Source organism: Colias philodice, chromosome 26, assembly GCF_061535455.1.
Source record: "Colias philodice isolate Cphi_HAF_F1 chromosome 26, ilColPhil1 Martin Lab GWU primary, whole genome shotgun sequence".
NCBI lineage: Eukaryota > Metazoa > Arthropoda > Insecta > Lepidoptera > Pieridae > Colias > Colias philodice.
The window spans coordinates 5,113,457-5,137,092 of NC_143111.1; the positions used below are offsets into that span (position 1 = coordinate 5,113,457).

Consider the following 23,636-nt stretch of genomic DNA (forward strand, 5'->3'; position numbering starts at 1 on the left):
GTATGCATTAAAAATTACATTAGAGATATTGTACATTTTTATATTGATGACGCTGTTATTTAGGTTGTGTATTGTGTAAATTGCGTGATGAAGTTCTAGTACACTATATTTTCTCCTCAATGATGTTCCATGGCTTAGGCGGAAAATCTCAAGTGTCACAGATAATAATAAAATACGTTTGTACAAAATTTGAATACGCTACGAATTGATAACTCATAGCTAGCGCGCAAGAGCAACTTTTGTCTCCGTATCTATTTTGTCTCTCCCATCAACTCTATGGGGAGTTGCGTCGCTACGTGCGCGCACTTTCTTACTAGTAGGCTCTACGTCGAAAATAAAAAAATCCGAAACCTAGAATCTAAACGTTTGCTTTCCGCACTTAATGACATATTATTTCTTTTAGATTTCTTATTATTTTCATATTTATTTTCAATGTTTTCAATGTACAAAATTTACACTTCTACAGATAATAGGTTAATAAATTCTTATTATTTTATAGAAATATTTAAAAAATGTTATCGCTACAAAAGCAATTTCTGTTTTTAGACTTGACTTAATTTTGTAAATACTACTGGATATTAAAAAAAATTGGAACACCTAAAACATTAGGTATGGTAGATAATGTTTTTTCTATTGTCAATACAAATTATTTCGTTGTGTGTAGGCGGAGCAAAACTTTATACGTGTAGGTATACTGGCTGATGAGTCTATATTGCACTGTTTATCTTTTGCCCTTGTAAATTAATATTATTATTATAACGTTATCTTTAACCAAAGCTAAAAATAATAATTAGTGATGCATGAGTATGATTCGCTTTCTAATAATTAAAATGTCTTATATTTAAGACACGGGCAGCATTGACAATTACTATTTTGTTATTTTATGGAAAGTTGTTTTTATTTTATGAAGTACTTAACTACTTGATGTTATTAAATTAGTATGGTAAAATACCCCTAAAGCAAAAAATAAAATAAACGGTTACCACTTACCCATAGCACTTACCTATCTTACAAAGTTACAACCCAAACTTCCCAAGATAGTCGGAGGTTTTAAAATTGTAAGTACTTTTTAACACGCTTTTAGAGCTTCCCCTGTTGTGTGTGTGTCAGTGTGTTTGCTTGTAAATGACTCCTTAAGACTCAATTTTGGCCTTTCAATTCAAACTTGTACACACGTAACAATTAAGGATCTCGTTTTTGACCCACTTTTTACGGACAGTTTAATTCAAACTTTGTACACTTTCAGGGTTCGGTGACAATACAATATATTCACGAGTTTATTATTACCTATAGCGTGATTTTTAGTGTTGTATTTTATCAAAGTAAATAACATTTGCAATGAAAGTATTCCAGTGAGTTGACTGAAAAGGGAAATACATTAAAATTATAAAAATAGCATATCAGGCGTCGAACTCAAAAGGAAGTGGTGATGGAAATACCGTTTAAGTAACTATAAGATAAAATAAATTTGGAAAATCCAAAAGTGCACGCCTCATAATTTTTTTTTAATAATTATTTATTAATTATTATTTTTGTTTATTTAATAACAATTAAACCACATCGAATCAGACCCTGAAAAATGAAAGGGTTCTATTCCTGAGCATACTCAAGCGTAAGAGAAAAAAAAAGACTCGATTAGTAAAGTATTTCGGTCGCTATCGTGTTAACAAGAAAATCCTCCGCACATACAGACACACGGACGTCCAAGACAGAACTTTTTTAAACTGTTTTTTAACTAGTTTAAATAACAAAAATGACATCAAAAATATCATGAATGTTAAAAATAGTGTTTTTTCTTAATATGTGTGTGTATGTATTATCTTACAAGTGCAATGTATGATACATAAAGACATTTTAAGTTTGAAAAATCAGATGTTTTGCGCGAAGTGACAGTAGTACCCACCTCAACGCTTCGCTTATGAGGCGTGCAATAATAACGTAGATAATTTTGAAGTGAGATAGAAAATACATTTCTGATAATATTATTTATTTATTACATAGATGTTATCTGGGGGCACGGCAGTGCCCCCGCCAAGTCGAGCAAAAGAAAAGCGGCACGGCCGTACCATCCTTTTCTCGAAGCAATTCGGGCCTTTTTCGACCCCCTATAATTCGGTTGTGGATAAAGCAAGAAACCTGAATCTTCAGTAACTAATCCGGCATTGTATAAACACGGAATATTTAAAATTTCAGTCAATTTGAACCAGTAGTTTAAGAATGACAACTTGTTAAAGTTTCTAAATTTTGTCACTCACTGACTCACCGATCATCAAAAGTCCAAGGCACTTCTAGCAGACTTAGAAGCTTCATATTTGGAATACATATAGAGTTTAGTGTCTTAATCATGGGAAAACTTAAATATTTTGTAATTTCGGTCCAGTTTTCCAAATACACCAACTGCATCAATAACTGCTTTGTAATCCCATATATTTATATGGGATTATAAAGTTATTTATGCAGTTGGTGGTTGGTGGTGGTTATTAATTTAATAGGTGTAGATAGGTACCTACCATATGAGGCAAGGGAGGGGGTATAGGGTGGGTAAGGGTGTGTTTAGCCCATGAAACTGAACAACATTATTACCTACTTGTAAAATGGTCGACGTAATGAAAAACACATGATTGGACATGTCTTGAAGTACGAAAATCTAATAAAACAATATATTATAATTTAAATCTGTTATATATAAATTGTTGGCGCGACTAGCCTCCTTACAGACAGACTGGCCTCTATTTTACTTTATGACTGAGTAGATGGTATCAAAAAGAAAGGCTCTACAAAAAGAAGTGAGATCCCATCAAAAACATCCTGTAAAAAACCCAAGTCTCGCAGCTCAGTCTTTCTACCGTCAAAAGTTGTGAGATCCATGTAATACCAAGTCGGTTAATCTATTTAGTGTCTACTTGAAGGACCTTCTGTCTTAAGTTATTACATAAGTTATTATCATGCCAATATTAAAAATATTTAACGTTTTAAACAAATAGATCGACTTGGACATCGCATGAAAACAAAATGAATATTACAATATTATATTAGATTCTTGTCTCTCGCGCCTCACGCGATTGAAACTCTCGTTCCTGTTGGTCGCTGGCCCGTCGTGCTGTGTAGTGTGATACATACTAATAATCAAATCAAGCGATGTCCAAGTCGATCTATTTGTTTAAAACGTTAAATATTTTTAATATTGGCATGATAATAACTTATGTAATAACTTAAGACAGAAGGTCCTTCAAGTAGACACTAAATAGATTAACCGACTTGGTATTACATGGATCTCACAACTTTTGACGGTAGAAAGACTGAGCTGCGAGACTTGGGTTTTTTACAGGATGTTTTTGATGGGATAAGCGTTTACAGAAATCATTCGAATAATCTTATTCAAGTTTTTCCGATCCATAAACCAGGGTTGGCATGATTAAATCATTTTGAATTAATTTTTTTTCATTCTGCTAACTAATACTGCTCTATTTAACCACCAGAAAACTATTTTTTGTATAAATTTGCGCACTTTATTACTTATCTATTTTATGGCCTTTTGTTTGTCTAATATTATTGTATATTATTCTATTAATATTACAATTGATAATTCATTTGCTTGTTATTATGAACAAATTTTATTGTTGTTTAAATTAGTTACAATTGCACTGCTTTGCAAAGACTGCTTTTATGCCACACCAGTTTTTAGCTTTTTCAGATACTGCTCCAGTCTTAACACCATCCTATGGCTCTTTTAGATATAATTGGTGAAATAGACAACTCTAATAGCATAGTTTGTCATAATATAACTTCTCCCGAACACTCTTCTTAAATTCTCAGCAAGTACAATATACGAATTTTGTGTAGTAACATTAGAAGCATAATAAAAATTTCCTCCCTTTCCAAGTTAGCTTAAAGAGATTCTCTGTTAGTTTTGATGTAATTTTTTTCACTGAATGTTGGCTTCCACTTGCGACTGTAATCCCCCAAATGGATGGCTACACCTCGTACTGCACAACAAAGCATAAAACTAAGGCTGGCGGTGTTGTGGTGTATATTAGATACTTGGATGGCAACAGTAGCTGAACTATCTATCGAGGAATCTGAATGTTTATCTGTAGTAATACCAGACTGGAATACTCATCTCATAACTCATTGCTATATATCGTTCTCCCTCTCTCAACACTAAAACTTTTCTCGAGTCTATCTCTGGCGTTTTAAAAGAGATAAAGGGTTTTAAAACCTGGACTTCATAATCTTCAGATGCCGTGCCTACTGTATTAGTTGCTATACAGGTGTATGTGCCACTGATTTCAATAACATCATTTATATTATGTATAATTAACAGGTTGTTCTTGGTTTCAAGATTATACATACCTAAAATAAGTTAATGTGTTAAATTATTCAATCAGCAAGCAAGCAATCAACTTAATATAGAGGTAAGTTTAAGTTGTCAGATTAAAAAGGATCTACTGCACATTAACTTAGCATACATATTATATAAAGCGGCATACGTATGATTCGTTTGTAGTCAGCTTATTTAGCTTGTTTGCGTTTAGTCGGTTACGTTGAATCTTTTCGGTTAATGGTTTAAATCTATTTTTCTAACGCGGAACGTTTTTAACTGCTGGTTTGTTCGCCTCTACGTTTTTATATTATGTACTAGCTGTTTTACCCGCATTGCTCCGCTCCTGTTGGTCTTACGGTGATGATATATAGCCTATAGCCTTCCTCGATAAATGTGCTATCTAACACTGAAATAATTTTTCAAATAGAACCAGTAGTTCCTGAGATTAGCGCGTTCAAACAAAAAAACAAACTCTTCAGCTTTATAATATTAGTATAGATTACAAGCACATATAGGGCATAAACATGAAGAATTGCTTTAGAAATATTTCAATAAATAAATAACACTTACCTATAGCAAGATCGGCTCCGTTTTTTTGCCATGTAACTGTTGGCTTTGGGTTACCAAAAGCTTCACAACGTATGCTTAGCCTTTGATCCTCAATTACTGCATTAATCATTTTATTAGGTGGTTTAACAATCCAAGGCGGAACTGAAACACTAGGAGAGTTAGCTGCAATGAAATATGGTTAGCGTATCATTTAGTGACCCCAATCATTGGCGGACATGTGATTGATCTTTGTTAAATGTCTGAGTATGGAGAGGGTATTTATTTTTAATGTAATTGTAGTTAGTATTGGTGCGTTGCTCCACAAAAGTGTTAATATGGTCTACGATTGAGCTTGTTCAACACATGTCTACTTATATATTATTAACTTAAGGTGCATGTAGATTGTCACTCTATGTAACGTTGATTTCATTCAATTCATTCAATCAATTTAACAATCCAGAAATTATAACAAATGGTGCTATTACTAAAATAATAAGAATCGTTTAATAAAAATCCTTATAATTCTTCATCATAAATATACAATATCAATACGGACACAGATCTATATAGTAATAATTAAAATTGAAAAATAATTTGCACACAAGTGCCTAAAACTTTACAATTCATACTAAAGTCCTTTTCACGCCCTTCAAGAAGATTATACCATTAAATGCTTTTAAAAATTCCTTAATTCCGCAGATATAAGTGTAGCCTTTGCTGGGATCTTTCCAATCGGGGTTATGCATCCATTTCACTTTGTCCGTGATATCCGGGCAAATCACGTAATCTTCTATTTCTTTAGGATCAAGTATATTTGGTGAATTGATCTGAATTATAGCAATAGCAGCGCGCAATATCTTACTATGTACTACCTGAAAATCGGGTTAAATACAGATGAATGTGGTGTATAGTGCAACTGAGTATACTAGTTAGTTATTTAAATGTAATAAGTATTATTTTAAAGGTAGTGTGCGATTTTTGCGGAAACTACCTAATAACTGGAACTACTGAACTGATTTGATTTGCATTTTTCTTAGCCTATGTCTTCATAACAAGTGATTATAACATACAAAATGTACACCTATTTTTAAATCACATACCTACATTTTTAATTTTAATATATAAAATTTCTTTGAAAAACGACAAATGTGTTTAGATGTTTGTTTTGCACTTACCTTCCATAATAGTTTTGGCATGAATTTGGTATTTCGAATTGCAACGGGCTTTTTAATTAATCCATACGATCCGAGTTCTAGGTGGTCATAAATGCCAGTCCATATTTCGAATTTCTCCCCATTTGTCTTGGCTTTAGCTAGGATTCGTTCTTCTATCTCGTTCCAGTTCTAGATATAATCGAAACAAGTTATTGGTCGAATTGATGTCATATTCCCAGCTAAATTAGTGTAGACTAGCTTTCAGCCCGCGTCTTCAAAGAAAAACCCAAATAGTTCCCGTTCCAGTGGGATTTCCGGGATAAAACCTATTTTATGTGTTAATCCAAGTTATCCTCTATATGTGTGCTAAATTTCATTGTAATCGGTTCAGTAGTATTTGCGTGAAAGAGTAACAAACACACACATACACATTTATCCTCACAAACTTTCGCATTTATAATATTAGTTGGATTAGTAGGATAGGATTAATTTAGAGAATACCGTGTGAGTAACAAGCACAACACAAAGAAATTGACCAAGGAGGAGCCGGACCCGACCAGTGATTTTTCCAAATGTCGTTTTATTTTCAGTACAGCTTCAAATGCCGGTAAAGGACTGCTTAATAGAGATAGGAAAATTAATTTCGAGGACGGCTAGATTTGGAATATTAAGATTTACAATTCAGACTTTTACAGTAATATATATATATCTATTAAAACATACAGTATAGAATACTTATCTGTAAAGGTAATTAGTAACATACAGGAAATAACTATCTACTTACAGTACTACATGAAGTCCAATGAGGTACAACATTAATGTTATTGAAGGCAGCTGCTTCATAACTGGGATATAAATCTTGAGGATTTACTAATTGTCTTCTTATATAACAACATTTATTTGAGCACATGTTTAACCCAAACGATTTTATAAAGAAATTTCTTTGCCAGTCGCAATCATAAACTTCAGCCTCGTCATTCGTGTATTTGCTGTTTTCGTATTCATAATGTCTCACAGTACGATGTCCGAAATGATATATTTCATATTGTGCGTAAGTTGGTTCCTTGGTAACCGTGTTAAAGCATACACTATACATGATTTGAAAAGATGATACCAATTGAAATCCCACATTAATCATTTGATAATCGTCCAAATAGTTACATACTATATTCGGATTACGAAGATGAGGTTTTGGTTCCTCACTACACTCCAAATCATACACATTTGTTGACCTGCCCCTGGTAGTTTTGTGTCTTATTTCAAATTGAGAGTCCATTCTGCATTTAGCTTGCAAGCTGTTTACAAGTAAACTACGACCGCGGAGTTTAATATAGTTATTGGGACATATAAAGAAAATTCTATTATTTCGAGGTATGCGGATTAAATCGTTTTCCACGTTATAATGTGTAATTGGAATAATTAATTGGTTTTTTTTCGAGAGAAACGGACGTTGCTTGCTTGAATACTTTTTGATATCTATGACGCATTCTGAAAATAATAATAGAAGTTAATAATTCTCATAAGAAACCTCAATGTAGTTTGTGAATTAATGAAAAAATTTTCATCAGGCTTATAATCAAAATCTTACCATCACGAATTACTTTGAATTCCCTGAATTTTACTTGATTTGTGTTTGAGATAAAACTGTTGGTCACTTCACATCTATATGTGGCCTCATCATCTGCTCTCAATGTTTCCGTCATATCGGGCAGTCTCTTGCCATTTTTATACCACGTAATCTGTTAATACGTTAATCATTTTTACTACTTTTTAATTATTTTTATAATAATCTTCAATTAAATTGTACGTAAAGTAATGATATTAATAATAAAGGGTTACTGGTAATTAGACCGGATCCTTTTAAGAGGTGGTAGGGGAGGTTATTTGCAACAATTTGACTGTACATATTGTTATATCCGGATATGGCTCATTTTTGAGATATGATTTTTTTAAGAAAATCCAGTTTCACTACTTTAAAATGAAATTAAAAAAAAAATTATGAATAGATTTTAATTTTCTTTACAGTTTTAGGGAAACCTTGTTATACCTCTTAATAATAAATAATAATAGCGTATTAATGTGGATCCATCTAGAAACTAGGGGCGGTTTCATATCTATTCTTAAAAAAAATTGGTTGTCTGTTAAGTCGGATAACTGACGATAGTCGAACGTGACAACGTCCGATTGTGCTTCTTTGTCGCTCGTTCCGCGCTCTCGCTCGCACTTCAAGCCTTAAATGGAACGCCTCAGAGCGAGGTAACGCCGCATGAGTCATGTTTTTTCGTGCGTGCAGTCGGCTCTATCGAATTATAAGACGTTGTCACGTCAAAAATAATATCTCAAAAATGAGCCATTTCCGGATATAACAATATACAGTCAAATTGTTGCAAATAACCTCCCCTACCACCTCTTAAAAGGATCCGGTCTAATTACCAGTAGCCCTGTATACCTACCGTTGGAGGAGGGGACCCTTTGGCTCTACAATCTAAATAGCTATTCATGACATATCTTCCGTGTGTTGGTACGTCGTTGTAAAACTCTGGCGGAAAACACAATTTAATGTTTATTGCGAAATTTTCTGTTCCGCCATCTGTAGAATAGCTGATTCGGCATATATACGTCATTGCTTCGTGTTCATACCCATTCAGTGTAAATGGATCCGTTATAAAATATTCGTCCTGTAATTAAACATTTAATTAACTAGCTGCACTCCGCGGTTTCACTCGCGTGGCTCCGCTCCTGTTGGTCTTAGGGTGCCTATAGCCTTCCTCGATGAATGGGCTATCTAACACCGAAAGAATTGTTCAAATCGGTTCAGTAGCTAGTTTCTGAGATTAGCGCGTTCAAACAAATAAACAAACTCTTCAGCTTTATATTATAGTATATATAATAAAATACACAAATGAATAGAACAAAAACGCAAAAGCATCCGTTCCGCGAGTCAGTGGCCTGCCCACTGCCATCTAAATTTTGAGATTTAAGAGCAATTAGTTATCTTGGTTCTTTCGCGTATTTCCTTACTAGGTTTCCGCCCGCGGCTTCGCCCGCGCAGTCAAAGAAAACCCCGCATAGTTCCCGTTCCCGTGGGATTTCCGGGATTGCGTCATTTTCCCGAGATAAAAAGTAGCCTATGTCCTTTCTCGAGTATCAAAATATCTCAATACCAAATTTTATGAAAATTGGTTCAGTAATTTAGGGGTGATTAAGTAACAGACAGACAGAAAGAGTTACTTTCGCATTTATAATATTAAGTATGGATTCCGGATCTCGTCGCGCGGAGAAATTCTAAGCCTTGCTCTCTCCATTGATCGTAGGGTCACTCTTTATTTTTTACCTTCACATGGTGAGAATATAGTTGACTTTTTTGTAGTATTTACCTTTTTAAACCAGACTATTTTGCTGTCTCTCCTTTTATATGCATTCTGAAAGTCAGTGCTACACCAAAGTGGTTTTGGTTTATCTTTTTCTATACATAACTCCTTTACACTTCCAATAATTGTGGGTTTACCTGTTATTTATTATTTAATTAATGATCGTAAAATAAAGAAATACTTCGATATTCAACTTATTAAGTAACTGAGAAACAATTATAAATTCTACTCACTTAAAACCTGGACTTCATAATCTTCAGATGCCGTGCCTACCGTATTAGTTGCTATACAGGTGTATTTGCCACTGATTTCAATAACATCATTTATATAATGTATAATTAACAGGTTGTTCTTGGTTTCAAGATTATACATACCTAAAATAAGTTAACGTGTTAAATTATTCAATCAGCAAGCAAGCAATCAACTTATTAAGTTTAAATTTTCAGATTGAAAGGATCTACTGCACATTAATAAATTACATATTTTGATGTAAGGAACCTTGTTTAATAAATGATTTTTATTTTTATTTTATTAACTTAGAAGACATATTATATATAAAGCGGCATACACGTACGCTTCGTTTGAAGTCAGCTTATTTAGCTTGTTTGCGTTTAGTCGGTTACGTTGACTCTTTTCGGTTAATGGTTTAAATCTATGTTTCTCTAAAGGTGGGTACTGACCAACGTTACGTGGTGTAATGGACCATTCGCGGTATCAATACAAACGGCGTAACATGTTCGTCAAAACTCTGTGCTCCACTTTCGCCGTTAGTTCACTCAAGATGGCAATCTATTCCAAGCGTCTTCTTTCTTCAGTTTATTATAATGCTCTAGATGAGCTGGGTTCTACAAAACTTGCTCTTCTCTGTCACTGTTCACTCGCAACGCCCGTGCGCTTTCGATGACTTGCAGGAGCGTACTGACCGAACCGCGTAACATTCAAAGGATTCGCCCAAAAAATCGACAGCCGGGTGGAGCGCTCCCGAGCTGCTCGTTGCTCGCTGGTTTCCCCGTAACACGGCGTACTGACTGCACGAAGGCTCGCGGTGTAACACGTAGCATTACGCCGCGTAACGCCGTTCAGTACCCACCTTAACGCGGAACGGCTTTAACTGCTGGTTTGTTCGCTTCTACGTTTATAAATTATTATGTACTAGCTGTTCTCCGCGGTTTCACCCGCATTGCTCCGCTCCTGTTGGTCTTACGGTGATGATATATAGCCTGTAGCCTTCTTCGATGAATGCGCTATCTAACACCGAAAGAACCAGTAGTTCCTGAGATTAGCGCGTTCAAACAAACAAACAAACTCTTCAGCTTTATAATATTAAGTATAGATTACAAGCACATTAATGGATGGGATATAGGGCATAAACAAGAAGAATTGCATTAGAAATCTCAATAAATAAATAACACTTACCAGTAGCAAGGTCGGCTCCGTTTTTTTGCCATGTAACTGTTGGCTTTGGGTTACCAAAAGCTTCACAACGTATGCTTAGCCTTAGATCCTCAATTACTGCATTAATCGTTTTATTACGTGGTTTAACAATCCAAGGCGGAACTAAAACATTTCTTTAGTCATGCAACTGAAACGAGGTACCTAACTAATTTTAACTTTTTCAAACGAAGTTTCTTATCGCGCGGTACGCTAGAGCCAGGCGAGTGTCAAGTAAAATCCTTACGACACTTTTGCTATAGTGCATAGGGGGCGTCCATTAATTACGTGAGGTGTCTTAGGGGGAGGGGGGAGGGGGTCGAGTCAAATCTCATCTAACCCTACGTTGGGGAGAGGGGGGTATAGGCAAAGTCTTAAACAACGGTTACGATCTTGTTAATTTTGACGTGATAACGTTTTTAAAATCGTTTTAGTCGGGTGACATGTTCAGAAACTTGTGTCACACCAAAACCTCACGAGCGCGATCGCAGGTATAACGAGAGAGAGAGATCTCATCTCGAGCGCTGCCACTGCATTTTAGTTATCACGTAAACATCTCGATCGTAAACCTACTTTACAAAGAATCAATTTTTTTATTACACTTATAACTTTCAGCAACATTAATTTCTAGTTTTAACTACTAGTCGTAAATAAAAGCACGAAGCAATTTTTTTTTCTTTTTACAATGATTAATCAATACGTTTAGATAAGAAACCCACATTTTGAAAAATCTCACGGGGGATGGGGGAGGGGGTTAAGTAAAATCTCACGACATCTCACCAGGGGGAAAGGGAAGGACAAAAAATTGAAAAAATCGCCTCTTGTAATTATTTATGGACGCTCCCATAGCGATCAGAGAGCGCTACGCATAACGCACTATAGTAAAAGTGTACTAGCATTCCTTCACTTATTTCATTTATTTATTTAATTGTACCTCCTATAATACTTATTTCAAAACGAAAGGAACTTCGTTGCAATCGTGTGTCCTACATGTGACACCTCAGACATTTTTAATTCAGTGGATAATTAATAAATCGCTTTTTAAATCCGTAAAAATATAATTTTTATTTGTCAAATTTATGACATGAGAACGTAAACAACTATTTGTTCACCCCGGCTTTGCTGAATATACATTTTTGTTGTCATTTTTCAATTTGAAACTTTTTTTTGCAAATCCGAGAGGTCACAAATCGAGCAAACTTAAAATAATTCAAAGTCATTCATGAGTGTAACTAGCACGACTTTGATCTATATAAACTAAGGGATCACGCACAAATCCAGTGGAAAAGATCTATATTTTTCAAACTCTTCAGCTCAATATTTTTAGTATAGATAATTGATCAAATAGTACAGTACCTCCAACAAAAACCTTAAAGGTGATCGACATTTGTTCTCCTCCATTGCTCGCATTACATATATAATATCCTTCTTTATTAATATCATCACCAGTTAGGACCAAATTATTGCCATTCTTTGACCTGGAACGAAATTGAGTAATTTAATAGATATTTAATGAATTTCCATTTGACCGCCTCCTTGGTACAGTGGTTGACACATGAGCTTAGCATGTGTTGACGTTCCAGCTCTTCTTAATCGGCCTATGTGTGCTCTTAGAGTCTAGAAAGTATCTGGGGGCACGGCAGTGCCCCCGCCAAGTCGAGCAAAAAAAAAGCGGCACGGCCGTACCATCCTTTTCTCGAAGCAATTCGGGCCTTTTTCGATAATCGATATTAATGTGCATCGGTACAAATAAATGTATTTTCTTTCTTTCTTTCTTTCTTTCTATAAATATTTTCCACAAATGTTTTAAACATTTATTTGATAATAAAATTTAATCTTTGTGCCTGCTGGACATTCGTGTAACTTTGCATGGTAATTTGATGATGAATAATAAAATATATATTTGGTTAGATGTCACATAAACGAAGTGGCCCTACTTAATGAAAGACCCTATACTATGTTTTTATTTCCATGAAAACATTTATCTGTATGATACAATATATTTGTACGATTGTTGTAGTTTCCTATAAGTAAAGAACCATATGTTCTTATTATACGATAAACAATTTTACAGCCGTACAAATAAACGAGTTATAACATTTTATGAAAAGAATAAACTAAGAATAAGGAAAAATCATACAAATAAACACGTAATAAACGAAACCTAGTATAACTTCGTAATAAGTATTCATTACTAATGCTATTTCGTCCTTATTCCGGCTACCACCCTAGTATAAGTCTGACATAACTGAGTTATAACGTATTTTTTAGTACATTGTGCTGTGTTATACAAGTTTTAGAACCTATTTTCAATCTAAATTTGAGATAATAGCAATGATAGTTATACGAGAAGTAGAAAAAGTTGAGCAAATTAATAATTTCATTACGTACCGTACCTATTGAAATGTAAAATTTTGTATGAAATGTCAAAATATCCGAAATTATGAAAAACCCTTTCGATATTTATAATGATTTATTTATTCACGACATGCGCCAAACCATACATACATAAAACACTTATTTCTAAACTTATCACAATAATATAAACTTTCGTTGAAAATATAAATCTTCTAAGCTTGGAGTTGTATGTTTTGAGTACCAGTTATTTGGCAACTCTCTATCTCAAGGTGGGTTTATCTTCTGTTCTCCGGATATTGGATAGCGCTCTCTTTCATTTGCTTGCATATTTAATGATATATTTAAATTATTTCAAATAAATATTTAAAAAATAAATAAACAGAACATCGTATGATGAAACTTCACAACAAATTCGACGAAGTCAAACGAGCGTCAAAATGACAGCACCAAGGTTTAACCGTAGACAATTTCAATGTTTTTCATAATTTTGTGAAAGAATTGCTACGTTGCCGCTCCGCGCCTATTGCATAGCGTGAGCATAGTTACATCGACGTTATTTCAAATTTATTTGTAAGAAATTATGACATCCTTATTCTTTATTTATTCTTATCATATCTATTCATTGCACAAGGTTTGAATAAGCAAGTTTTTATTTGTACGGCTGTTAGTGTTAAGTTGTTATAACGCATTTCACTAAAGAAACGAATCTTAAATGGCGGCGCTTATCATTCCCTCTCGCTTACACACGGCCGTACGGCATGCAAAAAAAATAGGGAAAAGTTAAATCACTAAAATTTATTTGATTTTCCCTATAATAGTTTAGTCTAAGCGATAGTAAATAATGTTTTATTGGAATTTGACAAAATATGTCCTTTGGGAAAAGTTATTCAGTTATATGGGCTCGTTACAAGTATTATGGGGATTTTTTTGCATTCTGTATACGTAAATATGATAATTCATATAAATACACTAATACCATAACAAAAAAGTTTGTCAATAAACAATTTGAAATAATTAATAAAATAATTATCCATTTACATCATTTTTATTTTCTTTTTTACTGACCCTACCATATGTCAGTGTCAGCATTGGCCGCCATTGAAAATTCGTTTCTTTAATGAAACGCGTTATAAATTATTATGTTTTCTTTGTTGGAAATTCTAAAAAAAAAAAAAAAAAAAATCTGTCAAAATAACATAATGGTCACTTACTTATCAGTGTTAATTGCTGCATTTGTTTTAGAGTCAAAACTAACATAACTCCATTGAACAGTAGGTTCAGGGATCCCTCCTGCGTTGCATTCTAAAGTTGTAGTATCACCAATAGGCAAATGTATTTCGGTGTTTAGCGGCGGCGTTATGAAGAGAGGAGCTGAAAAATATTTTTAAAGATGTATTATTTAAAAATATATTAGTTATTATTTATCCGTAATAAATAATCCGTAATATTTAATAATATTGAAATATTCGTTTGAATTTAATAAGAATGTACTGTGTGTAATTCTACACACTGTGCAATTGGTGAAGTCAATTGATAATAAATCACAGTCAGTCACCAACTATAAAGTGAGGGTAGTTGGGTCAAACGTCGAATAAACAACGTCAAAGCACCGACATCATGTTTAATCTATGGCACCGAAGCACAAAAGCTTTTTAATATTATGCGTCTTCAGTAACCGACGGCCTCCTTGGTACAGTGGTTGACGCATGAGCGTAGCACCCAGGGGTCCTGGGTTCGATTCCCGGTGGAGACGAAGACAAAAAATAATGTCTCGGTCTGGCTGACACAGAAGACTGATCACCTTGTCTAATTGATCAAAGAAAATCGATCAGTGAAACAGATGCATAATGCACCTGCCCCTTATCCCACTACTACTTGGGGACATGGGACTTCACTCTTCAGTATGTATGTAGTCCACCAATTCAAACTTGTAATGGAATACTTACCAAATTTTTTTACTTCCACATTATAAATTATATTATTATTGTCGACGACACCCACAATTTCACATCTGAATTTCCCGGTGTCTTTTGGTTTTGATAGGAAGCTGAAAAGAGGCTGGTTGTTCATTTTAAATATTTGAAATGACCATATACCACTTAACAAGATATTTAGAACTAGCTTTCCACCCGCGGCTTTGCCCGCGTTTTCAAAGAAAAACCCGCATAGTTCCCGTTCCCGTGGGATATCCGGGATAAAACCTATCCTATGTTAATCCAAGTTAGCCTGTTGTGTGGTAAATTTCATTGTAATCGGAAAAAAACATTTATTTGACTCCACAAGATACAATGAACACAATACAATTTACATCAATGATAAAAACACAGAAAACAAGTAAACAATTACAATCATGATAGGTAACAAAATTATTAATACAGTTAAATTATTATTTGCGTGAAAGAGTAACAAACATACACATACACATCCATCCTCACAAACTTTCGCATTTATAATTTAAGTAGGAAGTAGGATTTATAATATTAGTAGGATAGGATAGTAGGATAGGATGGACTAACCTTAAAGTATGATTGTCATGAATAAGATATCTTGCTCCATTCACAATTTCCTTATCATTGAAATACCAGCGCACGCGAGGCTTGGGCCAACCTCTGACGACACAGTCCAAGTTAACTATCGTAGCCGGCGCCTTTATTAGTGTTGTTTCTTTTGGTGTAAATTGCGGAGGTTCTTAAACAAACCACATGAGCGATAAATTAAACTCCATACGGAACAAAATTCACAAAATATAGTAATTTGCAGTTGAATTTTCAATTTAGAACCACCTCCCTTCGTTGAATTCTGTTTAAAAATGTATCGGTGATCGGATATATCAAATTTCATAACATCTTTTGCATGATTACTATCACCTTATAATTTTAAATTTACTTACCAGTTACTTGCACCTCAACTTTGTGCTCATCACTTCCTACAGAATTTTCCGCGACACATTTATAGGCGCCAGCATTATCTGTATTCAAATTGTCAATGTGCAAGTTTTCATCTGTACTTGATAATATTACGTATGCAAACTTTTTTTGTTGCTTGAAGTGCCAAGTGATGACAGGCTTTGGCTTACCTTTTATGACTCTGAAATTGAATTTGACGCAATAGAAATTGGAGTAAAACAAGTGACCGACACGGCACACCATCACTGATCACAGGAAGACCAGTTGCTAATCCGCAGTTCGGAATTAGCACAATAATTGTAAGATATTTATTCAATACTGTGTCTTCAACTTATGGTTTCAGTTACATTTACTGAAAACTTTTCGAGTATGTCTCAATTGAAATTAATTAGACACAAAAAGTGTCTACATGCACTTTTTGTGTCTAATTGCAAGGAGGGTTGCTTGTGAAGGCTTGTTTCTCAAACAATAAACACAAAATTGCTACAGAAACGGATAATTCTAACGATGGTGGTTGTGATACTAAATCATGCCCGTTAAGCTTGAATATTGATAACAATTACTTAAACACCTGCACTATGAAAATATCATTAGCATGACGTCACAAGAAGAAATTAATTTATGGCTATAAATGAATTTCTTCTTTCATTTATTTTACTTGAAAGTTTATTTTCACTTAAATTAATATACCTGCAATTGATGTCAATGCTTTCATCTTTGTTTTTGAAGTATTCTTTAACAGTTTTATCAATAACTGGTAGTTCTTTTGGAGAAACATAATCAATATACTTAGACTTAGTGCCTAGTCCATTAGTTGCGGTGCATGTAAAGATATTATCCTCTTGGCTTTCAGTGTTCAGAACAGTATTTGTTTTTATTATGGGATTACTTTCATCGTAATGAACGTCGAAACCCTAAAAAGTTATAACAAACATGACTATTTACATCACATTGACATTTATTAATCTCTATTTATTAATATTTTTATCAAAAAATTAAGATGCTTCCCTTTTTCAGGGTTCCGTTCCCACAGGGTAAAACGGGACTCAATTACCGAGACTTCGTTGTCTGTCTGTCTCCAGGCTGTATCTCATAAACCGTGATAGCTAGAAAGCTGAAGCTTGCTCTCTTGCGTGAACAAGCGTGAGCTCTTTAAAAGTACCTATCATAAGTAGATTTACTTACACAATACGTGTTACCGTACTTATCCATCCATTCTATATCTGGTTTAGGATTACTGCTAACTATGCACTCTATTGAAACTTTGCCATTATCATCAGAATTCACAATTTTTATTTCATCTATATTTGGAGCCATCTCTATACTACTTTCCGTGGTTGACGTTGTTTCTTCTGTTTTGCTTTCTGTAACTATAAAAGAGTGTTCAAAGGAATAATCAAACATCACAGCAAGGCAGTATCTTAAAATAACTGACCAGGAGTGACTTTGGATGGTTCAATCGTCGGTAAAGCAACTCTCGTAATTTCTTCATTAGTACTTTTAAATGTTCCTACAACCTGAAAACGATTAAAATATTAAATTACGCAGTCAATTCTTATTCTGTATTTGTTGACATTGCAATCTTAAGCTTACTTACAGCAATTTTAAAAGGTTGATTTGGAGGCATAAACTCTTCTGTCACATAGAACTTTTCTTTGACCAACCTTAATTTTAAATTCATTATTATGTTCCCTAAAACATCACGAATTTGGGCAGTGTGCAGTTCGACTTCATCGTCTTGTTTTGTTATTTGTATTGATAAATATTCTTTTCCACCTGTAACATAATGTGGACAATTGTGATCATATATATTATATCAAAGCTACCTGAAAAACCTTTTTAGTAGTTTTGTTTTTAAGTGCTTTTTTTAATATATGCAGATGGAGCTGGTCGCCACGCCTCCCTCGGGAGTCAGGTTCTTCCTTATTATTACATTAATGCTAGGCGGGCATAAGTACCTTTATGAGACTGTAACTGAACTTGATACCTATACATACAATAATATTTCTTAGTAAAAAAATATTACTCCAAGTCCCCAAGATTAACCCATGCTTCTAAAAAAACATTAAATTATTATCAGTACCTGAAGTAGGACGGTATACAGTTTTATCCATTGAACTAGCTGGTATCTGTGAGAATCCATATTGGAATGCGAAGTTACATGCTGCGTTTATACTAAGATCCGCTTCTTTACCATTTACTTCCAGTTTCGCTATGTACTCTTCACTGACTACGTTCACCATTTTCAGAATCTGAAATATTTCAATATCATAAAAGTTACTTTTTATTTTACACCTAAGTAAATTTTTATTACATACGTAGTAAAAATTAGCTTCTATCCATCGCACAACTTAATCCGTGCAGTTGCGCAAATCATTTCAACAATGAAATGATAAACTATTATTATCATCTTTTAGTAGTTCGCCGAATTTTAGCTATTTAGAATTGTACTGATTAAATATCGCCCACGTTCCCTTTACGTTCAGGGTCGCGTAACACAGTTTTGACCGCGCAAATATTATAATATCTATGTTCTATGTAAGGTTCGTTAACCATATTATGTTTTCGTAAAATAATGCTTTTCATATATTTGGGAACCAAAAAAGAGATAAACACACAATGTGTCTAAAATTTTCTTTCTTCGATTCGCGTGCTCAAAGGGAATTCTCTCGGGCATGAAAAGTAGTTATCAGATATTAAGTGTAGTTAAATTTATATACCGCTTTACATATATATTACTAAACTATAGTTTTACGATAAAGTGATATGGAAATTACGAATTTAATACATATTATTAAAACATGTTTAAACTGTACCAAATCATCTTTATCATCATCAGCCCGTTTACGTTGCCACTGCTGGGACACGGAACTGCTATGAGGGTACAGTGACGAGCATAAATATATTTCTATTTGCAGATTAGCAAAAATATCTATCACAAGAACGAGTTCAATTATACATATGTGTATATGTATAATTGAACAAAAAATATCTGTTAGGGAGGAGCATAATAAAATAGCATCAAAATTATGTGATGAAAATGTACAGCAAATAATTGTTATAACCGATCGAAGCATAAATATGTCGACATGTCAGTTTCCTAATGATGTTTTCCTTCACCATTACGAGAAGTGGTAATGTTATACATGCACAGATAAATTATTGTATTATAGGTAGTCACTTACCAGGGTTTCGCTTAGTGTAACCAACACGCTGGTCATTACTTCGGTTCCGTTAGAGAAGAATACTTTTAATTGGGGCTTTTCACCAGTTAATGATAGCGTTATTTCGTTTAATTTACTATCCACTAAAAACTGCAAACACATTGATACTTATTAAAATTTTAGTGAAGGTAAGGGTGCTTCGTACATTAAAGAAATGCATCTGGTAAAAGACGTAATAATCAAGGGATAGACAGGTTATACACAAACATTAATTTATCGGCTAGTTAAAGTAAGTAACTAATATATTTCTTTAATAAGCAATTATTTTTGTCGTTATTTTTTTTTTCAAAACCTTCCAAAAAATAAAATAATAAAGGGTATATACTGATATCTCGATTACTTACCCGAAGCTCGAATTTTCGCTGGTCTTCCGAAAAGAAATGTCGTTGACTCACCAAACATTTTGTAGTTTTAATTGAGTCTCTTATATAATCGAGAATCTATAAATATAATACACATTGCTAATATACTATATGTATGTGTTATAGTCAAACCCAGAAACACAATCTCTTCGCGGAAGGACTGGTTTATGTTAGGTTTGGCAAAAGCCAATCTTAAAAAAAAATTTGAATTTCACCCTTTGACTGAAGTCAGCAGCAGTCTCGCGTGTAGGCGAATGCGGCATAGGCATCGCACGCACATTAAAAGACGCCTTATAGTAGGGGAGCCCAAGAGGGGATTTTGGGATTTACTCGAGCGCGTCAGATTACTATAAGGGACGCTACCTTAGCTATTCATTAGTACCTCTAGTCAATATGAGCAGTTATGGTTGGTGGGTGCGCTCAGGGGCCCCGCTGGAAAATTTGAATAATCCATAATTCCCTAAGGTGGAGCTCGAATCGTCAGATTAGCGAAATGGGGACTTCTTATATTGTAATTAACTCCCCCATATATTAATCTGACGCGCTCGAATAATATTACTTTAATTTTTTACCCTTTCTTCATAGCGATTAAATCGCCACTTAAATCGTCAGAAAAACGTATACTTTTTTTCAGTGACGTCCTGGAGCATGCAAAATATCAATATCTAACGCGCTTGAGTATTTCCAAGCCAATTTTTTTCTTTTTTAAATTAAAAAAAATCAAAAAACCCTTCCCCACCGCTAAAAGTGAAAACATTATAGGACCTTTTTTTCTCGCTATGGTCTAATCTACCAATTCTAATAGGTTCCCGTGACGCTCGAGTAAATCCACATTTAGCATCCTGGGCTCCCCTACTATTAGCTAAACGACTGACAAAAATTGTTTAGTAAAAGGGCGAAATTTTTTCATTTGGGCTTTGTCAAAGTCATTATGCCAGACCTGAGGTTTGACCAGTCCAACCTAGGAGTGCCCGGATTTAGCTATAACATAGAGACTAACCATCCGAAAACTTAAAATACTTGATAGATATAAGAAAAAATATTTTTTAAACAGACTTTGCAATATTTTAAAGAAAGTCATAAAAACGAAAACGCCTGATATTCATGATTATTAATATTATTATTTCAATACTTCAGAAGGAAGTGTATAGTTTATACAATAGTTACAAACATTTTTGATCTCATTCTTTTCCACGTTGAATACTTGTCCTCCAGTCGCATTGGCCAATTTATTATAGACTTTATAATTCTCGCAACTTCGACACTCACAATCACCGGTTAATAAGAACGTCACCTAAAAATTAAATATATATTTTACACTGCAGACGATTATATGAACAAGACATTAAAAAAATAGGTAATAAATAAAAATAGTTTTTTTCGTTTCTAAATTTTACACCAATGGAGAAGTAGGGCTATACTATTTTAAATATTTATTTCAAGACTAAACGTCGGCCCGCGGCTCCGCCCGTGTTCCTGTGGGATTTCGAAGATAAAAAGTAGCCTATATCTTATTCTGGGTCTTTTAGTACATAGTACATACCAAATTTCATTATAATCGGCTCAGTAGGTAGTATTTGCGTGAAAGTGTAACAAACATCCATCCTCACAAACATTCTCATTTATAATATTATAGGATTTAAAAAAGCTTGAACGTTAAATAATAATTTTGATTCTTTTTTTTTCTTTGGAACCAAACCTATGAGACGGTAGGTATAACGGCCCATTGCGAGTGTTATATTTTTATACAGGTTATACACTTGGATACCTGGATGTATCAAGAATATTTAAAAATATAACGATCATTTTTACAAACAAACCTTCGTCGAAGATACTGAAGCCAATCTTTCAACATCGTCATACTTATGATAGTCTTCTGCAGATGCATCCGTAAATACGTAAACAAAAGAATTCGGATTACTAGATTTGATTCCCAATGAAATCCCTGTCATTGCCATTTCTGGGCATGATTCTAAGCCTCCATCGACGTCTATCTCATCAAGTGCTTCCATAAATTCATCTTCATGGGTTGTATTCACACGAAACTGAACCACTGCAAAACATTACTGTAGACGAATGACGTATCTTTTGACCCACCCACCTATCCTTTTGGATAGACGGGTTATTCACCAACAGTCTATTAAATCCGCAACGGCTGGTTATAACCCGCTTTCTTTCACTCTCACGTGTAAAACATATTACATCTCGCTCACTTTCTTACATAAGTCTGGCATTTGCCCGATTTTCTTATTGCCATTTTTAGTGTATACAACGTGTCACACATAACTACTAACTTCTACTTCATCTAGTTTTCTAGTTGATCAAAGTTCCTTTAGAAATGAAATTTTTCATATCGGTAAAAAGTACGTAGCAAGAATAAATGGGCGAAATTAAAAAAAAGCAAGTTTGTTGCATTTTAGTAACCAGAACAACTATTTTTTTTGGTAAGTACCAGCTGTTGCAGTTTTCCATAAAGTGAGCTTGAAAATGATTATTAAAAGTATGGTGCAGGTCAATTTGCTAGAAAAATCATGAAAAAATTGATTAAATTGATTCTCAAAAATTTAAACCGGCCACGCTAGCTTAACTTTCGATTTCTAACGGTTAAAATTGTTGTTACGCTCCAACTTGTTAACCGGGACTTTATAAGTAATTTAAGTTTAGTTTTTCGTCAAAATACATAATATTTACGATAATAGCAATCGGTGAATTTTGATTATCTAAGTACCGAAAAAGTAATTCTATGAAACCATTATTACTTTACTGACCTGGATCATTGAAGGTAACCAAAACAAAATTACCAATATCAGAGTTTTTAGAATTTAACACTGCTTCTAACACTTCTTTAGTTCTTAACTTAACTTGTTCAATTTCATTTATCATAGTACCGGTATCGTCAATAACAAAAGTTAAGCTACTTTTCAATTCACTATTCACTGCTTTTATTACGATTAAAATTATTGTAACAGAAAATTCCAGAATTAAATTCATAGTGATAACTTGCATGAGTAATGATATTAAAATTTGAATCAAATCGCCGGCGCGCCGGCCGGGAGTGTCTATTTTTCCCGATTGCGCACCACTTAAATAAAATGTCATTTTATTCTGTCAAATCAGTTTCGAACTTGTTTTGACACGCATTTATGATAAAATTGACGTATGCATTAAAAATTACATTAGAGATATTGTACATTTTTATATTGATGACGCTGTTATTTAGGTTGTGTATTGTGTAAATTGCGTGATGAAGTTCTAGTACACTATATTTTCTCCTCAATGATGTTCCATGGCTTAGGCGGAAAATCTCAAGTGTCACAGATAATAATAAAATACGTTTGTACAAAATTTGAATACGCTACGAATTGATAACTCATAGCTAGCGCGCAAGAGCAACTTTTGTCTCCGTATCTATTTTGTCTCTCCCATCAACTCTATGGGGAGTTGCGTCGCTACGTGCGCGCACTTTCTTACTAGCCCCTAGGCTCTACGTCGAAAATAAAAAAATTCGAAACCTAGAATCTAAACGTTTGCTTTCCGCACTTAAGGGCTTGGTCTAGTAGTGCAAACAAATGCATCCTGTCATCCTATATGTAAATAATACAAATGTACTAAGGGAAAGTTGCTCCACTTAATTTTTAAAAATTAAATCATTCGTATGTATAATTTAATATTCGTAATAAGTACCAAAAATGACAATTTGAAACAATTTTCGTGAAAATTACACCGGGTGATTTTTTTTTTATCAGTACACAAAATTTGCGAATACTTTCTATTGATATCTTCAACTTCATGTTTATATAACTGATCAACTTTTACAAATAAATTTGGACGAAATATAAAAAAATACGCTTTCCATACAAAATGCATAACTCTATACATTTTTTTCGACCTAAGTTTCTTAGTGAAAGTTGTTCAGTTTAACTAATAAAACGGATAAACAAATTTTGTATATAATAA

At 33.9% G+C, this 23,636-nt stretch overlaps 1 protein-coding gene across 1 annotated transcript; it reads right to left on the bottom strand.

Moving 5' to 3' along the window:
• Positions 1-5,375: 5,375 nt before the first annotated feature.
• Positions 5,376-22,778, bottom strand: LOC149476917 (hemicentin-1-like). The gene is made up of 23 exons (XM_089711337.1): positions 22,448-22,778; positions 21,500-21,732; positions 20,851-20,973; positions 19,662-19,757; positions 19,279-19,407; positions 18,177-18,345; positions 17,691-17,869; positions 17,529-17,610; positions 17,279-17,463; positions 16,784-17,007; positions 16,078-16,274; positions 15,704-15,875; positions 15,134-15,234; positions 14,399-14,558; positions 12,186-12,307; positions 10,815-10,955; positions 9,632-9,772; positions 9,405-9,535; positions 8,481-8,705; positions 7,616-7,766; positions 6,812-7,515; positions 6,049-6,216; positions 5,376-5,745 (listed from the first exon to the last, which is right to left on the bottom strand). Exons 1-23 carry the CDS (start codon positions 22,776-22,778, stop codon positions 5,497-5,499), a joined length of 4,413 nt encoding a protein of 1,470 aa, XP_089567463.1. The 3' UTR covers positions 5,376-5,496.
• Positions 22,779-23,636: the final 858 nt, after the last annotated feature.

Bases quoted from the DNA above. Each gene is read 5' to 3' on its own strand.
- LOC149476917 (XM_089711337.1), bottom strand. From the start codon at position 22,778: ATGACATTTTATTTAAGTGGTGCGCAATCGGGAAAAATAGACACTCCC. The intron at 19,408-19,661 runs GTAAGTAATCGA...ATGTGTTTGCAG, and splicing joins AGCGAAAATTCGAGCTTCGG to TTTTTAGTGGATAGTAAATT. The intron at 10,956-12,185 runs GTACTGTACTAT...GAAATGTTTTAG, and splicing joins CTTTAAGGTTTTTGTTGGAG to TTCCGCCTTGGATTGTTAAA.